The sequence below is a fragment of the Pipistrellus hanaki genome (genome assembly GCF_964339955.1).
Source record: "Pipistrellus hanaki genome assembly, chromosome: 1".
NCBI classification, from domain to species: domain Eukaryota; kingdom Metazoa; phylum Chordata; class Mammalia; order Chiroptera; family Vespertilionidae; genus Pipistrellus; species Pipistrellus hanaki.
Window position 1 is genome coordinate 60,160,623 of NC_140503.1, and position 15,216 is coordinate 60,175,838.

Sequence of the window (15,216 nt, forward strand, 5' to 3'; positions counted from 1 at the left end):
GCAACAGGCCTTCCTTCTCTTGGCTCCCAGCACCTGGTTTCCTCTGGCACCTGGGACCCACCTGGAGTCTGCCGTCTTTGTCTTTGCTACAGACTCTGGAGTTTGCCATCTTGTCTTCTATGTCACACTCCCCTCCTGTAGATCCCTTTGCCCCCTGCCCTCCCTCTCATAGCAGGTGTCCTGCCCCACCTGGCCACTCTGTGCCTGGAGCAGCTGGGTGGCCGCCATCTTTGGCCTTCTAATTTGCATACTTACTCTGATTGGCTGTGGGCATAGTGGAAGTATGGTCAATTTGCATGTTTGTCTATTATTAGGTAAGATTATATGATCCTGGGTGGGTAATGACTATGATTTTAACCTCATGTCATTTGACTGATGCTAATATGAGAAATATACTAAATAAATACCAAAATTTGGATATTTGATAGAAGTCTGCTATATATTGCTAATATTGCAATGAGACACGTTTAGTCTTTAGAGAAAGAAGAATTCTTCTGATTAACTCTTTGGGGGAAAAAAGCAATCTTAATATTTATCAATTAATAATAAAATGTCTTGCCCTAACTAGTTTGGCTCAGTGGATAGAGAGTCGGCCTGCAGACTGAAAGGTCCCAGATTCGATTCTGATCAAGGGAGGTGTGCAGGAGGCAGCTGATCGATGTTTCTCTCTCCTTAATGTTTCTAACCCTCTATCCCTCTTTATTCCTCTCTGTTAAAAAAAAAAAAATCAATAAAGTATATTAAAAGAATAAAATGTCTCAAAACAGGGCTTTGCTTTAGAAATGAATATCTGTTCAGAAGTTTTACCCTAAATAAGCAGCTTATGAAGTAAACTGTGTAGCAGGCTTGTTTATGTTTATGGTTGGGGAACAGTGGTAACTGAATTCTTAAAATGGTTAATCCAGTAATGTCCCATCTAGTATTTGACTCACTTTCATTTTTGCTTAGCCATTAATATGTTAGTTATCTTAAAGATTCAAACATGAGTATTCAGTTTATAAAGAAGATGAATTACATATTCTTAATTGCTTTGTCTCTTGCACCTAATATTGTTTGAACATCTGTATTGTACCTAGTACTGTGCTAAATCATTTTTAAATAAGATCACTTATAAACATCATTAGAGATAGATGTTACTAATCTGTCTCCTGGTGGTCTTATTCTTACCTCTTCATTGAATCACATATTTCATTCATTTGAGGTTCCTGACACCCAGAACACAAAATATAACAAATATTTTCCAGGCCCTTGGTTAGACCTCTATTCTAAATCCCTCTTTGACTTCCAGTTTTTTGGTGTGTTTTTTTTGTGTGTGTGTGTTTTAAATATATCTTTGTTGATTTCAGAGTAGAAGGGAGAGGAAGAGAGAGATAGAAATATCAATGATGAGGGAGAATCATTGATCGGCTGCCTCCTGCACATCCCATCCTGAGGATCGAGCCTGCAACCCGGGTATGTCTGCAGTCCAACACTCATCCAGTCTGCAGGCCAACACTCATCCACTGAACCAAACCAGCTAGGACTAACTTCCAGTTTTGATAAATATGATAGAAACCTCAGAAACCTCTCCTTTTCCCTTCAAGGTTCAGAGCAGAGCAGGCCCTATGGTAAAATCTCCTCCCAAGTTGGAGACCTCTCCACCTTTCTCTGGTCAGACGCTTACAGCAGCATACGACAGAGTTTGCAGATCCTTTATCATCCTGTATGTTGTCTTTTGGGTGTATCTCAGTTTATGCATTATAAAATACTAGAGGCCCGATGCACGGATTCATTAGTTTTGTAGTATACTTATTCATTTGAACTTGTAACTTACTAAGAAGATAAAGGTTATGGACTTTTTTTTTTTTTTTTTTTTTTTTTTTAAGGTATGAGCATTTTCCTACATGAATTTGCTAATTATACAATTAGCTTATTTAATCAGAGTAACTTTTTGCAGTTAACCAGTTGAGAGAACATGAATTCTTTTGTTTAAAATACATTTATTAGATACTTAACTTTATATTAAGCCTCACATGGCGGGTGTTTAAAGTATAAACTTGAATAAAACACGAATGTCAAGTTTCTGTGTAACCTGCTCACTTGGAGTTAATCTGGGTCTTTTTATTCTGGCGTATTATTAAGGACATTTAAAGCCTGAACGCCTTAGAGCTTCATGCTACGTGGTTTGCAGGAGACATTCATCAAATGCTGTGAAATGATTAAGTCACTGACAGCCCAATGGTAAGACTAGTGAAAAGAAGTTGGCTGTATCTTGAGGCACCAAGTCATCCTGAAATGGCTAGTTGTAGATGTACTAGTATCGCTTGAAAAGCTAGGATCTCTTCTTCTGCTGAAATTGTTGGTTGGGCTTAAGTGTGTCTAAAATGCCAGTAGTCATTTAAGAAATGTTAGAATCATTTATAAAGTCAAGAGGACTCTTGACCTAATTGATCCCCCCCCCCCCTTTTTGTTTTCCTTATTGTTGTTTTTATATTTGAGTTTTTCCCTTTCTTTGTTATTTTTGTTGTTATTGTTTGTTGTTTGAATTTAGATCCCTAAGCTGCCTTCATTGTCTGTGACTTCAATAATGGCGTTATATCTTCTTATTTAATTTATTTTCCTATATCAGAGTTCATAGCTAGTGATGAGAAAAAGTATTATGTCTATTTTATCATCACAGTGGAATAGACCTGTGTGCCATTGTTTTTTTACAGGAGTGAAATTATGATGAGAAACCTCATAAGGAGATATTCTTGGTCATTTTATTTTCTCCCTCACGTTTCTCAAATTGTCAAATTATGGTTCCCCCTTGCCAGTATGCACACATGTGCATGTACATGTGTATGTACATGCATGTGTGTTTACTTGACATTATTTCTTTATGTGGTTGATTCTCAGGGGGAACTTACTCCATTTTCCAAGCACTGAAGATGAAGAAGAGAAGGAAGAATTGGAAGGTGACCAAAGGACTGGGCAGCATCAACAAACTATGAAGCCCAGTAGCCCTGCCAAAGACCCTGCGCCTCCTGCCTCCCAGCAGATGGCCACAAAGGAGCCATCCAGTCTGCAAGAGGAACCGATGGAGATAGATGTGCTAGACGGACAGAAAGAAGGGTGGAATACCAATCAGGAAAAACCTAGTAAGACCTTGATTGAAAGGCCCAGCCAAAATAACATAGGAATTCAGACCATAGAGCCTTCCCTAAGGATCCCAGACACTGTTTCAGCAGCAACCCAGACTGTAAAAAACGTGTGTGATCAGGGCACCAGTACAGTGGATGAGAACTCTGGAAAACAGGATGCCACAGTTCAGACTGAGAAGGGGACTGGTGAGAAACCAACCAGTGCTTCTGGGGATGACACAGAGTCACTCCATAGCCAGGTGAGAGAATTGCCGGGTACCCAGGGGCCTGCTTTCCACTTTCTGGGTTCCCAGAAAATTGGGTTGTGGTACTTTTACCTAATGATAATCCTTCATAATTTTGTACAGACCAGTAATCAAAAGACAAAAACAATTTATTCAGAATAGAAAGAGGGTAGTGAAAATTATGGGTAGCTGTAGCTAATCAATGGTCTTTTAGGGAGAATGGAATAGTGCTAGCGTTTGTCAAGTAGGTCTTTACTTGAAAAGAAAGCCAGGAATATAGCCTGGGTCCTATATTCTTTTAAGTTGTTCAATCTTTTCCTTCCCTCTGCTATCACTTTGTAGCCTTCTTTATAACTATCAGAGCTAATTGCGTTTCCTCCAAGTCTATTTCACCATGGTTCTCAGGCACTGAGAGAGTAAAATATAAAGGAGGAAGGAGTAGAAGAAGCATGAAAGATAGTGTATCACAGTATTAGAAACAAAGAATAGTAACAGGAATAGAGAGAGATGGATGGGCACAAGCCTCTAGGTGACTAGGGACTGCAGAGAGGCTCAGACTAGACTTAATGGGAGGAAAAGCTCTGGGGCTGATGAAAGTGAGGCTGGAGGAAGAACAGGTTCTTGGGAACAGAGTAGGGAAGTAGTTCCTAGTTGTTGAACACCTGCAGTAGGTCAGCACTGTGCTCAAGACAACCCGTGAGGTTAGTGTCATTATTCCCATTTCACAGGTAAGGAAGCCAAGCTGAAGAGAGGTTAAGTAACTTGCCCAAGATTTTGCCATCAGTAGGTGGCAGAACTGGAATTTGAACTCAGCATGTCTACTTCAGAATCGGTGTTGCTTTTCTATATTTTAATCATGGCCTGTGTAGTCTTGTTCTGTCTAACCTTGCTTCTCCTAAAACTGTTTATATTAGACTTCCATAGTAACACAGTCTGAGATCTAAGACCTTACCAATTCATATAGATTCAAATAGCAATAGTCTTTTGGATATTGGGATTATTAGCATATTAGATCCCATTTTCCGTCTGTTTATTTTACCCTTAAAATGTTTGCATTCTGTTGCATAATTTTGGTTTCTCTGCTTTTATAAAAAGTTAAAGATAGCAATCATGTGGAAGCCACTGTTTTATATTTTCCTCTTCTTCCTCATATTCTATTCTCTAAGATGGGGCAGCAATCCCTTCTCCTCCCTAGCTCATCATGATGAGAGGAGCCAATGAGTCAGTGTGGTTAAGGCCCACGCTGTGGAATCAGATCACCTCATCTGCATGTTGTGAGGATTAAATGAGATAAGGCACGCAAAGCCCCAAGTGCTGGGCCTGGCACACAGTAAGCGCTCTTTCATTGTTGGCTGCTGCTGTCACCACCACAAGCCTGCTGATCCTTGAGTAGAATACTCCTGTGTCATGCAGAGTGATGTAACAGTTAAGAGCTGGTTGCTTATGCTAAGAAAAAAAGATGCTAAAAAAAACACGATAAGAGGTGAATGGGTAGAGTTTCATTTAGGAAAGATGAACAAGTTCATGGTGATGTTAACACAACAATGTGAATAGAAAAGAGGTTTTCCAGGTGTCAGAGCTTTGTAACTCCCTGTAGTCTGGGTAGGACTCAGGCCAGTGCGTAGAGAATAGTATAGGCAGCTACCTTTGACATTCTTTAAATTTTCAAGTGGGTCTGGAGCCAAGATTTCTATGAAGGGAAAGTATGGTTTTATTTTCATTTTTATCTTAGTAATGACAAAATTCTCAAGTTATTTTATTCTTTTTTTTTTTTTTAAATGTATTTTTATTTAGTATTTCAAAGAGAAAGGGAGAGGCAGAGGGAGAGATAAAAACATCAATAATGCCCTGGCCAGTTGGGCTCAGTGGATAGATCAGTTGGCTCAGTGGATAGATCAGTTGGCCTGTGGACTAATGCTTCTCATCGATATTTCAAATTCTTCCTCTCCCTTCCTCTCTGTAAAAAAAAAAAAAAAAAAAATCAATAAAATATACTTTTAAAAAAAGGAACATCACTGATGAGAGAGAATCATTGATCAACTGCCTCCTGCACGCCCCACACTGGGGATCAAGCCTGCAACCCAGGCATGTGCCCTTGACCGGAATCGAACCTAGGACCCTTCAGTCCTCAGGCCGACGCTCCATCTACTGATCCAAACTGGCTAGGGCAAGTTATTTTATCTTTACAGAGATCACTTTTCAGAAGACTATTTAAAGAAAGAATAAGCATAGCTCTCCTTTTATCTGCCCCTTTCCCTTCTTTCCTTTCTTATTCTATCAGACATGTAAGTGTCTCTCGTGTAGTGGTCATTTGTCTGGGAGTTGGTAATGGAAGAGTTACAGGAGGCTTCTTGGCCACAGTTCAGGGAATGTAAAGCACCGAGACCTTTCAGACCCTGTGATCCAGGCCTGACTGTATGTGCCCAGCAAGAGGTCCAGGCTGTCATGGTTTAATGCAGGGGCCGCTGGCGATTGAAGTGTGACAGAGCAATGCTCCGACCATTCACTAACCAGAGTTGTATGTATAGAAGTATTTAAGGAATTGGCTGAGTAACATTCCATGCTTTTAATTTCATTTTTATTTATTCACATAATTTACATAGCTCATTTTAGTACATATTTTACCTCTAAGATAGGGTTGGAGTAGGAATTATTCAGGCAAATTATTGAAAGTTGTAGGTAAATTATCACCACATTGTCATGAAACACCCTGAATCACCATTATTGCAGTGGTACATATAATTCTTTGTAAAGACTTGGGTATTTGTTCTGACTACTGAAAGTACAATCAGTCTACTACAGGGAAAGTAAGGGGAGAGAGAAAGTGTGCATTTCCTCTTCAGAATTACAGACCCAGTGGATACAGGGGAGGATGTGAATGTGGATAAATGTGATACAGGTGTTATGAGAAAACATGTATGTAACATTGTCTTAAAAATGTAGGTCTTAAACTATTTAACTATTATTTACTAGAGGCCTGGTGCATGGAATTCATGCACTCGGGGGTGGGGGATGGGTGTGCCCCAGCCCAGCCTGGGCCTTCTGGCTGCCCAGGAGCCCTTGGGGGATGTCCCACCACCGCCACTGCGCTCACCAGCCATGAGCCTGGATTCTGGCTGAGCAGTGCTCCCCCTGTGGGAGCACACTGACCACCAGGAGCCAGCTCCTGCAATGAGCGTCTGCCCTCTGGTGGTCAATGTGCATCAAAGCAACCAGTTATTCTGCTGTTCAGTCAATTTGCATATTAGTCTTTTATTATATAGGATGGTATGACTAGATCAGCGGTTGCCAACTGCTGTTAGGTCCAAAAGGTTGGCGACTACTGATCTAGATGCAAAATCCTAATTTGCTGATATTTTCTGTTTCTGGACACTAGTTCAGCTCTTTAGTTATAATATATTATTTGGAATAGGTTCAATATTTTATATTTAATTCTAGGATAAATCAGTGTGTCTTGTTCCAGGTATAACTCAACTATAGTTTTATTTACTAATGCTGGTAAAAAAGACTGCACTGAGATCAACAGATGCCAATCTGGTTTACGTAAAGTCCTAAAGAATGCCTTTAACTACAGAGCTGTTTTCAAGTATAAACTTGTAAAAGTCAGCATCAAAATCAGAAAGATCAAAATTTAAAATCAATGTATTTTTAGGTGATCAAAGTTTTACTTAAATATCTTAAGTATAAGTGCTAGATGTTATGATTTTGATTTAGACAGGAAGAGGTCATTTTTGGTGACACTGATACAGATTCTCCTAGCCTCTGGCTGTAAAGGTGGTCCATCCCTGTTTTTATCTCTAGGTTAGTGCAAAACAAAGCAGCTGGAAAACTTTGTCCACCAGGTTCATGGAACCTCTGCAGAGTGTTCATCTTGAAGAAGTTGACTTGCCGCTCTGCCAGTTTGCAGTGAGACCCATGTTTGTCTTCTGCATTTGCCTCCACAGGGCGAGGAAGAGTTCGATATGCCTCAGCCTCCGCGTGGCCATGTCGTGCATCGGCACATGAGGACAATCCACGAGGTTCGCACGCTTGTCACTCGTGTCATCACAGATGTGTATTATGTGGATGGAACAGAAGTAGAAAGAAAAGTTACTGAGGTACTATATACTGTGGGTCTATGTGGCAAATTTCTTTCAATAGAAAAATTGCTCTTTCACTTCATGCCACATCCCCAAGCCCCTTTCCCGAGCATCTAGCTACTAAAACACTTTGTTACCCTCCACTTTTTAAATAGAAATATGTAAGAACCAGCTCAGAAACTAAGAGTCCTGAATTCTGTCTTTTCCAACCATGGGTTTGCTGTTGACCTTTGGCTGGTTATTTAATCAGTCCCATCATGTTTTCCGTTTTTATAAAGAATAGATGGATAAATCTCTGTTATAAATAAATATAAAGATTTCATGTATTATTTTTAATCTTTGGAAACTAATGAAATTTAGGATTTCCTGCTAGGCTGCATATGTTTTCTCAAAGTTTATCATTGCTTTCTCACATGTTTCATATTTATTCATGTGTCCTTTCCTGGTCTTCATCAAATGTGGTTATGGAACTGTTGGTAAGCCATGTACCTTTATGGACTCACTCCCAGTGTCAGCATAATATTAGCATTTATTGATTATTATATTGGACAGTGTTATGTGCTGACTTTGTTTACAACTAATACTGAGATTAGTCAGATTTTATAACTGGCACCTTTCTTGGTTTATATGTTAGTATTTGGGAACCATTTTATTTCATTGATAAGAGGCACAGCTATTTTCTTCCTTCACTCAGGCACTTTTGTTTAATTCTGCCAGCTAGTTATAGAGGAAGCTATACTCGGAGAATTAAACTATGGTATATGGTTTTATTAAATAAAATATATTATTGCTATTGCTTATTAATGGGCCATTGTGGCTCTCATGTCAGAAAGCATTTGACATTAATTTGAGAAATTGTCTTACATTCTTTATTTATTGTATTCCAAATAATAATAATCCCAGAAATATTTCTTTTAAAATGTTGATTCATCTTCAATTTTATGTTTGCATACTGTTTTTCAATGTTATTACTATTTTGTAAAAATTATGAACTTAGAGCTTTATAGAAAAGTAATTTGCTTTCATGTAAAGGTTTTATAACTGTTGCAGTTACGATGAACTCTGTGCTAGGTGCTATATCAGGTGTTACATGTATTACTTAATCGGTTATATGGTGCTTTGTGGAGTATATTTCTGGAAACAGCAGGCCTCCCAGATACTCTGAGGGGAAAATAGAGTTCCATGTCATAAATATTTCTTAATGTAATATTTATCGTACCCCTATGGAAAACATTGCCATAATTAAATAAAAGAATGGTAATGACTAACATTTAAAGAGCACTAACTATATGCCAGGCACTAGTCTAAGGACTTTAAATGATTTAATGTATTTAATCCTCAGTTAGCGATGACATAGCTATTGTTATTCCCATTTTGCAGATGAAGAAGCTGAGGGGCAGCGAGTTAAATTGCTTAAGGCTACATAGCTAATAAAGGAACTGGAATTTAATCCAGACAGTCTAGTTCTAGAGCCCACCTTCCTAAGCACTGCACTATGCTGCCTTTTAAAATATATATATTTTTATTGATTTCAGAGAGGGAAAGAGAGAGAGAGAGAAAAAAAAGAGAGAGAGAGAGTGAGAAACATCAATGATGAGAGAAAATCATTGATTGGCTGCTTCCTGCACGCCCATATTGGGGATTGATCCTGCAACCCCAGCATATGCCCTGACTGGGGATCAAATCATGACCTCCTACTTCTGTGGTCAGCAAACTGCGGCTCTTTGGCTCCTTGAGTGTGGCTCTTCCACAAAATACCACAGCCTGGGCGAGTTTATTTTGAAGTAGTGACATTAGAAGAAGTTTAAGTTTAAAAAATTTGTCTCTCAAAAGAAATTTCAATCATTGTACCTTTGATAATTGGCTCTGTTGACTAATCAGTTTGCCGACCACTGTCCTAGTTCATAGATCAATGCTCAAGCACTGAGCCACACCAGCTTGGTTATTATGCTGGCTTTTAAGACTGAAAGTGATGTATTCCGAAAGGAAGAAGGGAAATTTTCATAAAAGCTGTCTGGATGATGGCCAAAGGTTTTTGAGTTGTATACTAAAGGCTTAGGATATTGGAAGATAAAGGAAGGGCATTCTTATACAAGGCTTGATGAGCAAAGGCAGAGAAGCAGAAAGTAGAGAAAACACAGGTGTGAACAGTCTAATTGGTGTGCAGCACAAAGATGTGTAGTGGTGTGAAGGTGGACAGGTTGAGGTCAGAGGATTCTGGGAACTTTCCTTCCTTCATCTCTTATAGCCCTTGTTTATCATATTTTAAAGATTTTATTCATTTATTTACCAGCAGGTTCTTTTTACTAAGATCCTAGAACTATGGTAGGCACTGAGAGTATGAAGATAAAAGGACAGTGTCCCTGTTCTCTAGGAGTTTACACTTCACATGCAACGAACCCAGAACTCGTTGGCTGCTGTAGTGGAGGAGTGGAAAGCTGTGTGAGGAATAGGGATGGAGTCCACTGGCCTAAATGAATATGTAGTGCTCAAGAGTGTGGCAAATAACATTGAGGGTTGGAGGAGAAGGACAGTGCAGGCAGAAGGAAAAGTTAGGTAAATATGTAGGTGGCATGGCATGATTAATGAATTTTTAGAAGCTCAGTATGACAAGAACAGTAGGAAAGTGAATACTGAGAGAGGATGTTGTTGAGGTTGGTAAGGGCCCGAGCATAAGGACTCCGTGTATCATAGAAAGGAATTTAGATTTTATCTTCTTTGTGATGGAGAGCCATTAGAGAATTTGGAGGAAAAGAGTGATATACTTAGATTAGAGTTGGACACTGAAAGTTTTATATACTGGGAGCTAAGGGGAAAGGGCATCTGAATAGAAGGCTCAATGAGCAAAGATACCATTGTTATTAATTAGAGGCCCAGTGCACGAATTCATGCATTAGTGGGGTCCTTGGTGTTGCCTACCGGATTAGACTGAAACCAGCTTCCGACATCCCCCGAGGGGTCCTGGATTGCAGGAGGGAGCAGGCAAAGCCCAGGGACCCCACCAATACACAATCAGGGCTCGGGAGGGACATGGGAGCTTGGCCAGCCAGGGAGGGACTGCAGGAGGGCTCCAGGGTGTGTCCGGCCCATTTTTCTTAGTCCTGATTGGCCAGACCCCATCAGCAAGCTAACCTACAGGTCAGAATTCTGCCCCCTGGTGGTCGGTGCACGTTATAGCTACTGGCTGACCAGTCGACTGTCTGCCCCCGGTGGTCAATGCACATCATAGAAACTGGTCGACTGGTCAACTATTTGCCCCCTGGTGGTCAGTGCATGTCACATTGAGTGGTTGAATGGTCTTGGCATATCATTTGCATATGACGCTTTGATTGGTTGAATGGATGACCAGACAAGTTAGCATATTAGGCTTTTGTTATATACAATAAAATGCATGTTGGGGCCGAAACCGGTTTGGCTCAGTGGATAGAGCGTCAGCCTTCGGACTGAAAGGTCCCAGATTTGATTCAGGTCAAGGGCATGTACCTTGGTTGCAGGCACATCCCCAGTAGGGGGTGTGCAAGAGGCAGCTGATCGATGATTCTCTCATCGATGTTTCTCTCTATTCCTCTCTCTTCTTCTCTGTGAAAAATCAATAAAATATATTTTTAAAAATGCATGTTGGGTAAGTTAGATTGGCAACAGTGTAAATGGATTGTAGTGCATTGAGTTTAGAGGCATAGTCAGACAGGAGGTAATGAATGTCACGTTAGGACAGTGGCAGTAAGGGTATGAGTAGATACAAAAAATACATAGACTGGGAATTCCTGAATGTGGGGATTGAAGGAGAGGGAAGAAATCATATTAGAATCATATTAAATGTCTGGGCTTTTTACCATATACTGAGATAGAGAATATAAATAGGACACAGTTTGAAAGAGAAGATCTATTTCAATAAATATTTACTAAGGGCTTCTTCTATAGAAGGTACTATGCTAGATTTGGGGGATATGTCTCGGGAAGAAGGTAGTTCTGATCTTTGTCTTCCGTGGCCTCTGTGACTTACATCCATCAAACGACCCCGCCAGCAACTCCCAAGTGTCCTGTTCTAATTACCACCATTAACTGTTATTATATACTGGGAGCTAAGGGGAAAGGGCATCTGTATAGAAGGCTCAGTGAGCAAAGATACCATTGTTATTCATTAGAGGCTTAGTGCCTCTATATAGTAGGAGAGATATACAGGAAAACAAGTAAGCAAATACATCGAAAACATCATAGCAGGACAACTTGGAGCCTGGGCCCTAAATCATATAAAAGCAATAACTTTGATTGCTGGACAGTTGCAAAGGCAGGCATATCTGGCTACTGCTTTTTGAGCTGCTCTCTAACTGAAACACACCTGGAGTCCCAGCCTTCTGTGCAGACCTTTTCCCTACAATTTGTCATGACTAGGAGAAGAAATTAATTTACATTCTGGGTTCACAACAGCTGTCTCAGTCAAACGACCTTGGCAGATGATGCTGACCGGACCCAGCTAGAGCAGTCAAGTTGGATGATAGGAAATGGTGATTGAAGGCATGTTTTTGATTGAGATTTCAATCAAAATGGTGCAGTTTGTTACTGACCCTACTAACAGATGGACGATGTAGAGTAGAAGAAACAGTTAATGGTGGTAATTAGAACAGGACACTTGGGAGTTGCTGGCGGGGTCATTTGATGGATGTAAGTCAGAGAATGATAGCAGAAGTAGAGGTGGGGAAGGAAGGGAGGCTGTGTACCAGGAGTTGAGGTGTCCATACCTGAGAAGAAGTGATTGGAGGGTGTTGGTGAGTAACAAGGGAAAGGGGGAGGGAAGTTTAACAGAATGACAAATAGTGGCTTGGTAGGAGAGAGGGGCGGGAAAGAGAAATGGTCTGTGAGTGGCAAAGAGGAGTAAAGCGGCCTCTCATCTCCAAACCCTTGAATTGAGGTTTGGTTGAGAAAAATCAGCCTCTGCCGGAGAGAGCTGCAGAGAATGTCAGGTCACTGGGGATAGCCAGGGCTCACTCATCGAGGCAGGAAATGGACAGATTTGGGTGTTGGATAGGTTAAATTTCAGATGTCCTTGGGGATGAGCTTAGTAGGCGTTTGCATCTGAGAGTTTGGAGCTGAGTGATCATTGAGTTGTGGATAGTCAGGTATGGGTCTGGTAAGACTAGCCAGGGAGAGATGGAAGGTGGGAAAAGAGTCTTGGGAGATACCAATTTTAAAGGAATAAACTAAGGAAGAACCCAAATACAAACAAATCAAAGTAGCCAAAGGGGTAGAATGAAAGGAAGAGAAAATGACTTAAAATTCTAAAGGAGGACATATTTTCAAGAAGGGAAGGGTCCAAATATTTATTTAGTCATATCATAGCATTATTTAAATGTTTGTTCATACTGTCTCCCAGAAAGATTGCAAGCTTTCTGAGGGAAGAGTGTATTATACACACACGTGCGCGCACACACATACACATTTTAATCCTTATCCGAGGATATTTTTACATTGATTTTTAAAGAGGAAATGGAAAGAGAGGGAAAGACAGAAATAACAATTTGAGAGAAACACATTGATTGGTTGCCTACTGCATGAGTCTTGACCAGGGCCTTCGGGAGGAGCCTGCAACAGAGGTACATGCCCTTGACCAGAATCAAACCTGGGACTCTTTGGTTCACAGGCTGACACTCTATCCACTGAGCCAAACAGACTAGGGCTGTTTTTTGACAGTTAGTACAATAATGCACTAGAGCAGAAAGGCAGATGTGCAGCTCCTGTCAGTAATTTCTCAGTCCTGTACCACAGGGACATGGATGACTGGTTATAGAACCTCCTCCCATGAGCCTGGGAATTAGCCTTGGAAGGCTGCTTACACTGGGCTCCATCAAAGTAGGCATGTGAGATAGTCATTTTGACATTCCTGTCCTCTAGAGTTACTGAAAACTCATATATTTTTATTATATTTTTATCTTAATTTTTAAAATAGTAATACAGCCCTAGCCGGCTTGGCTCAGTGGATAAAGCGTCAGCCTGTGGACTGAAGGGTCCCAGGTTCAATTCAGGCTAAGGCACATGCCTGGGGTTCGGGCTCAATCCCCAGTAGGGGGTGTGCAGGAGGCAGCTGATCAGTGATTCTCTCTCATCATTGATGTTTCTATCTCTTTCTCTCCTTCACCCTTCCTCCCTGAAATCAATAAAGAAATATATTTTTAAAAAAATAGTAATACAGTTTTTAGCCTCTAATTTTTAAATTTCCTTGATCACTTATTGAAAGGTAATATAAAATACCTAATGCCAAAGAAACAGGTAATGCTACCCCACTGCTAATCCAGTACCAGAATGGCTCCCAACCACTAATTTTCCTTCTCTGACCACCTACCTCCTTCCTTACCTGCCTTTCTGACAGGGACTCGCCTCTGTCCTCGGGGAAAGAAGCATTGCTGTTTCTTGGTAGCCAAAGGTTGTGAATTTGTCCAGTAAAAAGATAACAGTTCAGGATAGAGGTCTCTCTCTTCCCAGTCTTATACCACCTTTATTTGTTGTATTTTTTATTATGCTATAATGTATTCTCTGTAGAATTTGTAGGTCTTATTCAGTTCAGTGGTTTTTAACAGTTATATGTAACCACTCTTCTAAGCAAGAGCATTTCCATTATTCCTGATTTCCATCTTTCTGAATTGAAATTTCTTGCCATCTGTAGGATTTTCCATCCATCACATTAGCATTATGTTATTGTGGTCTCTTTTAGCTTTTGTATCCGTTTCTTCCTTGCAGGAGACTGAAGAGCCAGTTGTAGAGTGTCGGGAGTGTGAATCTGAAATTTCCCCTTCAAAGACTGGGGGCTCCTCAGGGGACCTGGGGGATATCAGCTCCTTTTCCTCCAAGGCGTCCAGCTTCCTCCGCACCTCCAGTGGGACGAGCCTCTCAGCCATTCACAGCAGTGGCAGCTCAGGGCGAGGAGCCGGACCTCTCAAAGGGAAAACCAGCGGGACAGAACCCGCAGATTTTGCCTTGCCCAGCTCCCGAGGAGGCCCAGGAAAACCGAGGTGCAGACAGGGTCCCCAGAGAGAGAGCCACAGCAGGGGCAGGGTTGCTGGCATTTTAAATATCACAGGAAAAGGGGAGCAATGGGAAAACCCCATCCTCCACCTAGGATAAATGGGCGCCTTTTCTCCTCTCGTGTTCCTGTCCTACTCGGGGTTGGCCTGGGAGGTAGACTTCCTTAGAAAAGGTGGAAAACCAGGTGATGGGACTTAGACTATGCTGGCATATGCTCCTGCCACCCCCGTTTCCTGCAGCCTACAAGTGTTTTGATTGGGAATACAGAAAGGTTGGGGTAGTGGCCCAACCTGACACATCCCCTCGCTTTTTGTGACCCTGGGCAGAGGTCCAGAGCCGGAAGCAGAAGGGAAGGCAGGGCAGACACGGTGCTGTTTTTGAGGGCAGCAGCAGGAAGCTTTGTCAGGGGAACAGACGTGGTAGAGGAGCATGTCCTTTACTTGTTACCCGCGTTCCCGCTCCCCAGCTGGCACTTGGTGGTGGGTGTGCACCAGCTTCCTGCTGCCCGGAGGCCCGGCACCTGCTGGCCCGCCGTGTAGTGTGAGGGCCGAGGGGAGCTGTGGGGAGAGGCTTCAGGAGCAGGTGCCATCAGACTAACCTGTCTTCATTCTCTAGTCCTAGAAAAGGGGTCAGTCAGACAGGGGCGCCAGTGTGTGAGGAGGATGGTGATGCAGGCCTTGGCATCAGACAGGGAGGGAAGGCTCCAGGCACGCCGCGTGGGCGCGGGCGAAGGGGCCGCCCGCCTTCTCGGACCACTGGAACCAGGTACCCGGG

The 15,216-nt window shown here is 41.7% G+C and overlaps 1 protein-coding gene across 7 annotated transcripts in view; it reads left to right on the forward strand.

Annotated features, from left to right (window-relative positions):
* Window positions 1-15,216, forward strand: part of TP53BP1 (tumor protein p53 binding protein 1) — a 100,894-nt gene that overhangs the window by 74,073 nt on the left and 11,605 nt on the right. For 5 of the 7 annotated variants that reach the window (XM_084902679.1, XM_084902682.1, XM_084902683.1 and 2 more), the window contains 4 exons: window positions 2,878-3,361; window positions 7,291-7,443; window positions 14,158-14,429; window positions 15,058-15,207. In XM_084902679.1, the coding sequence (XP_084758805.1) occupies window positions 2,878-3,361; window positions 7,291-7,443; window positions 14,158-14,429; window positions 15,058-15,207 (1,059 nt within the window). The remainder of the gene's footprint in view (window positions 1-2,877; window positions 3,362-7,290; window positions 7,444-14,157; window positions 14,430-15,057; window positions 15,208-15,216) is intronic. The other 2 variants (XM_084902684.1, XM_084902685.1) reach the window with 1 other exon arrangement.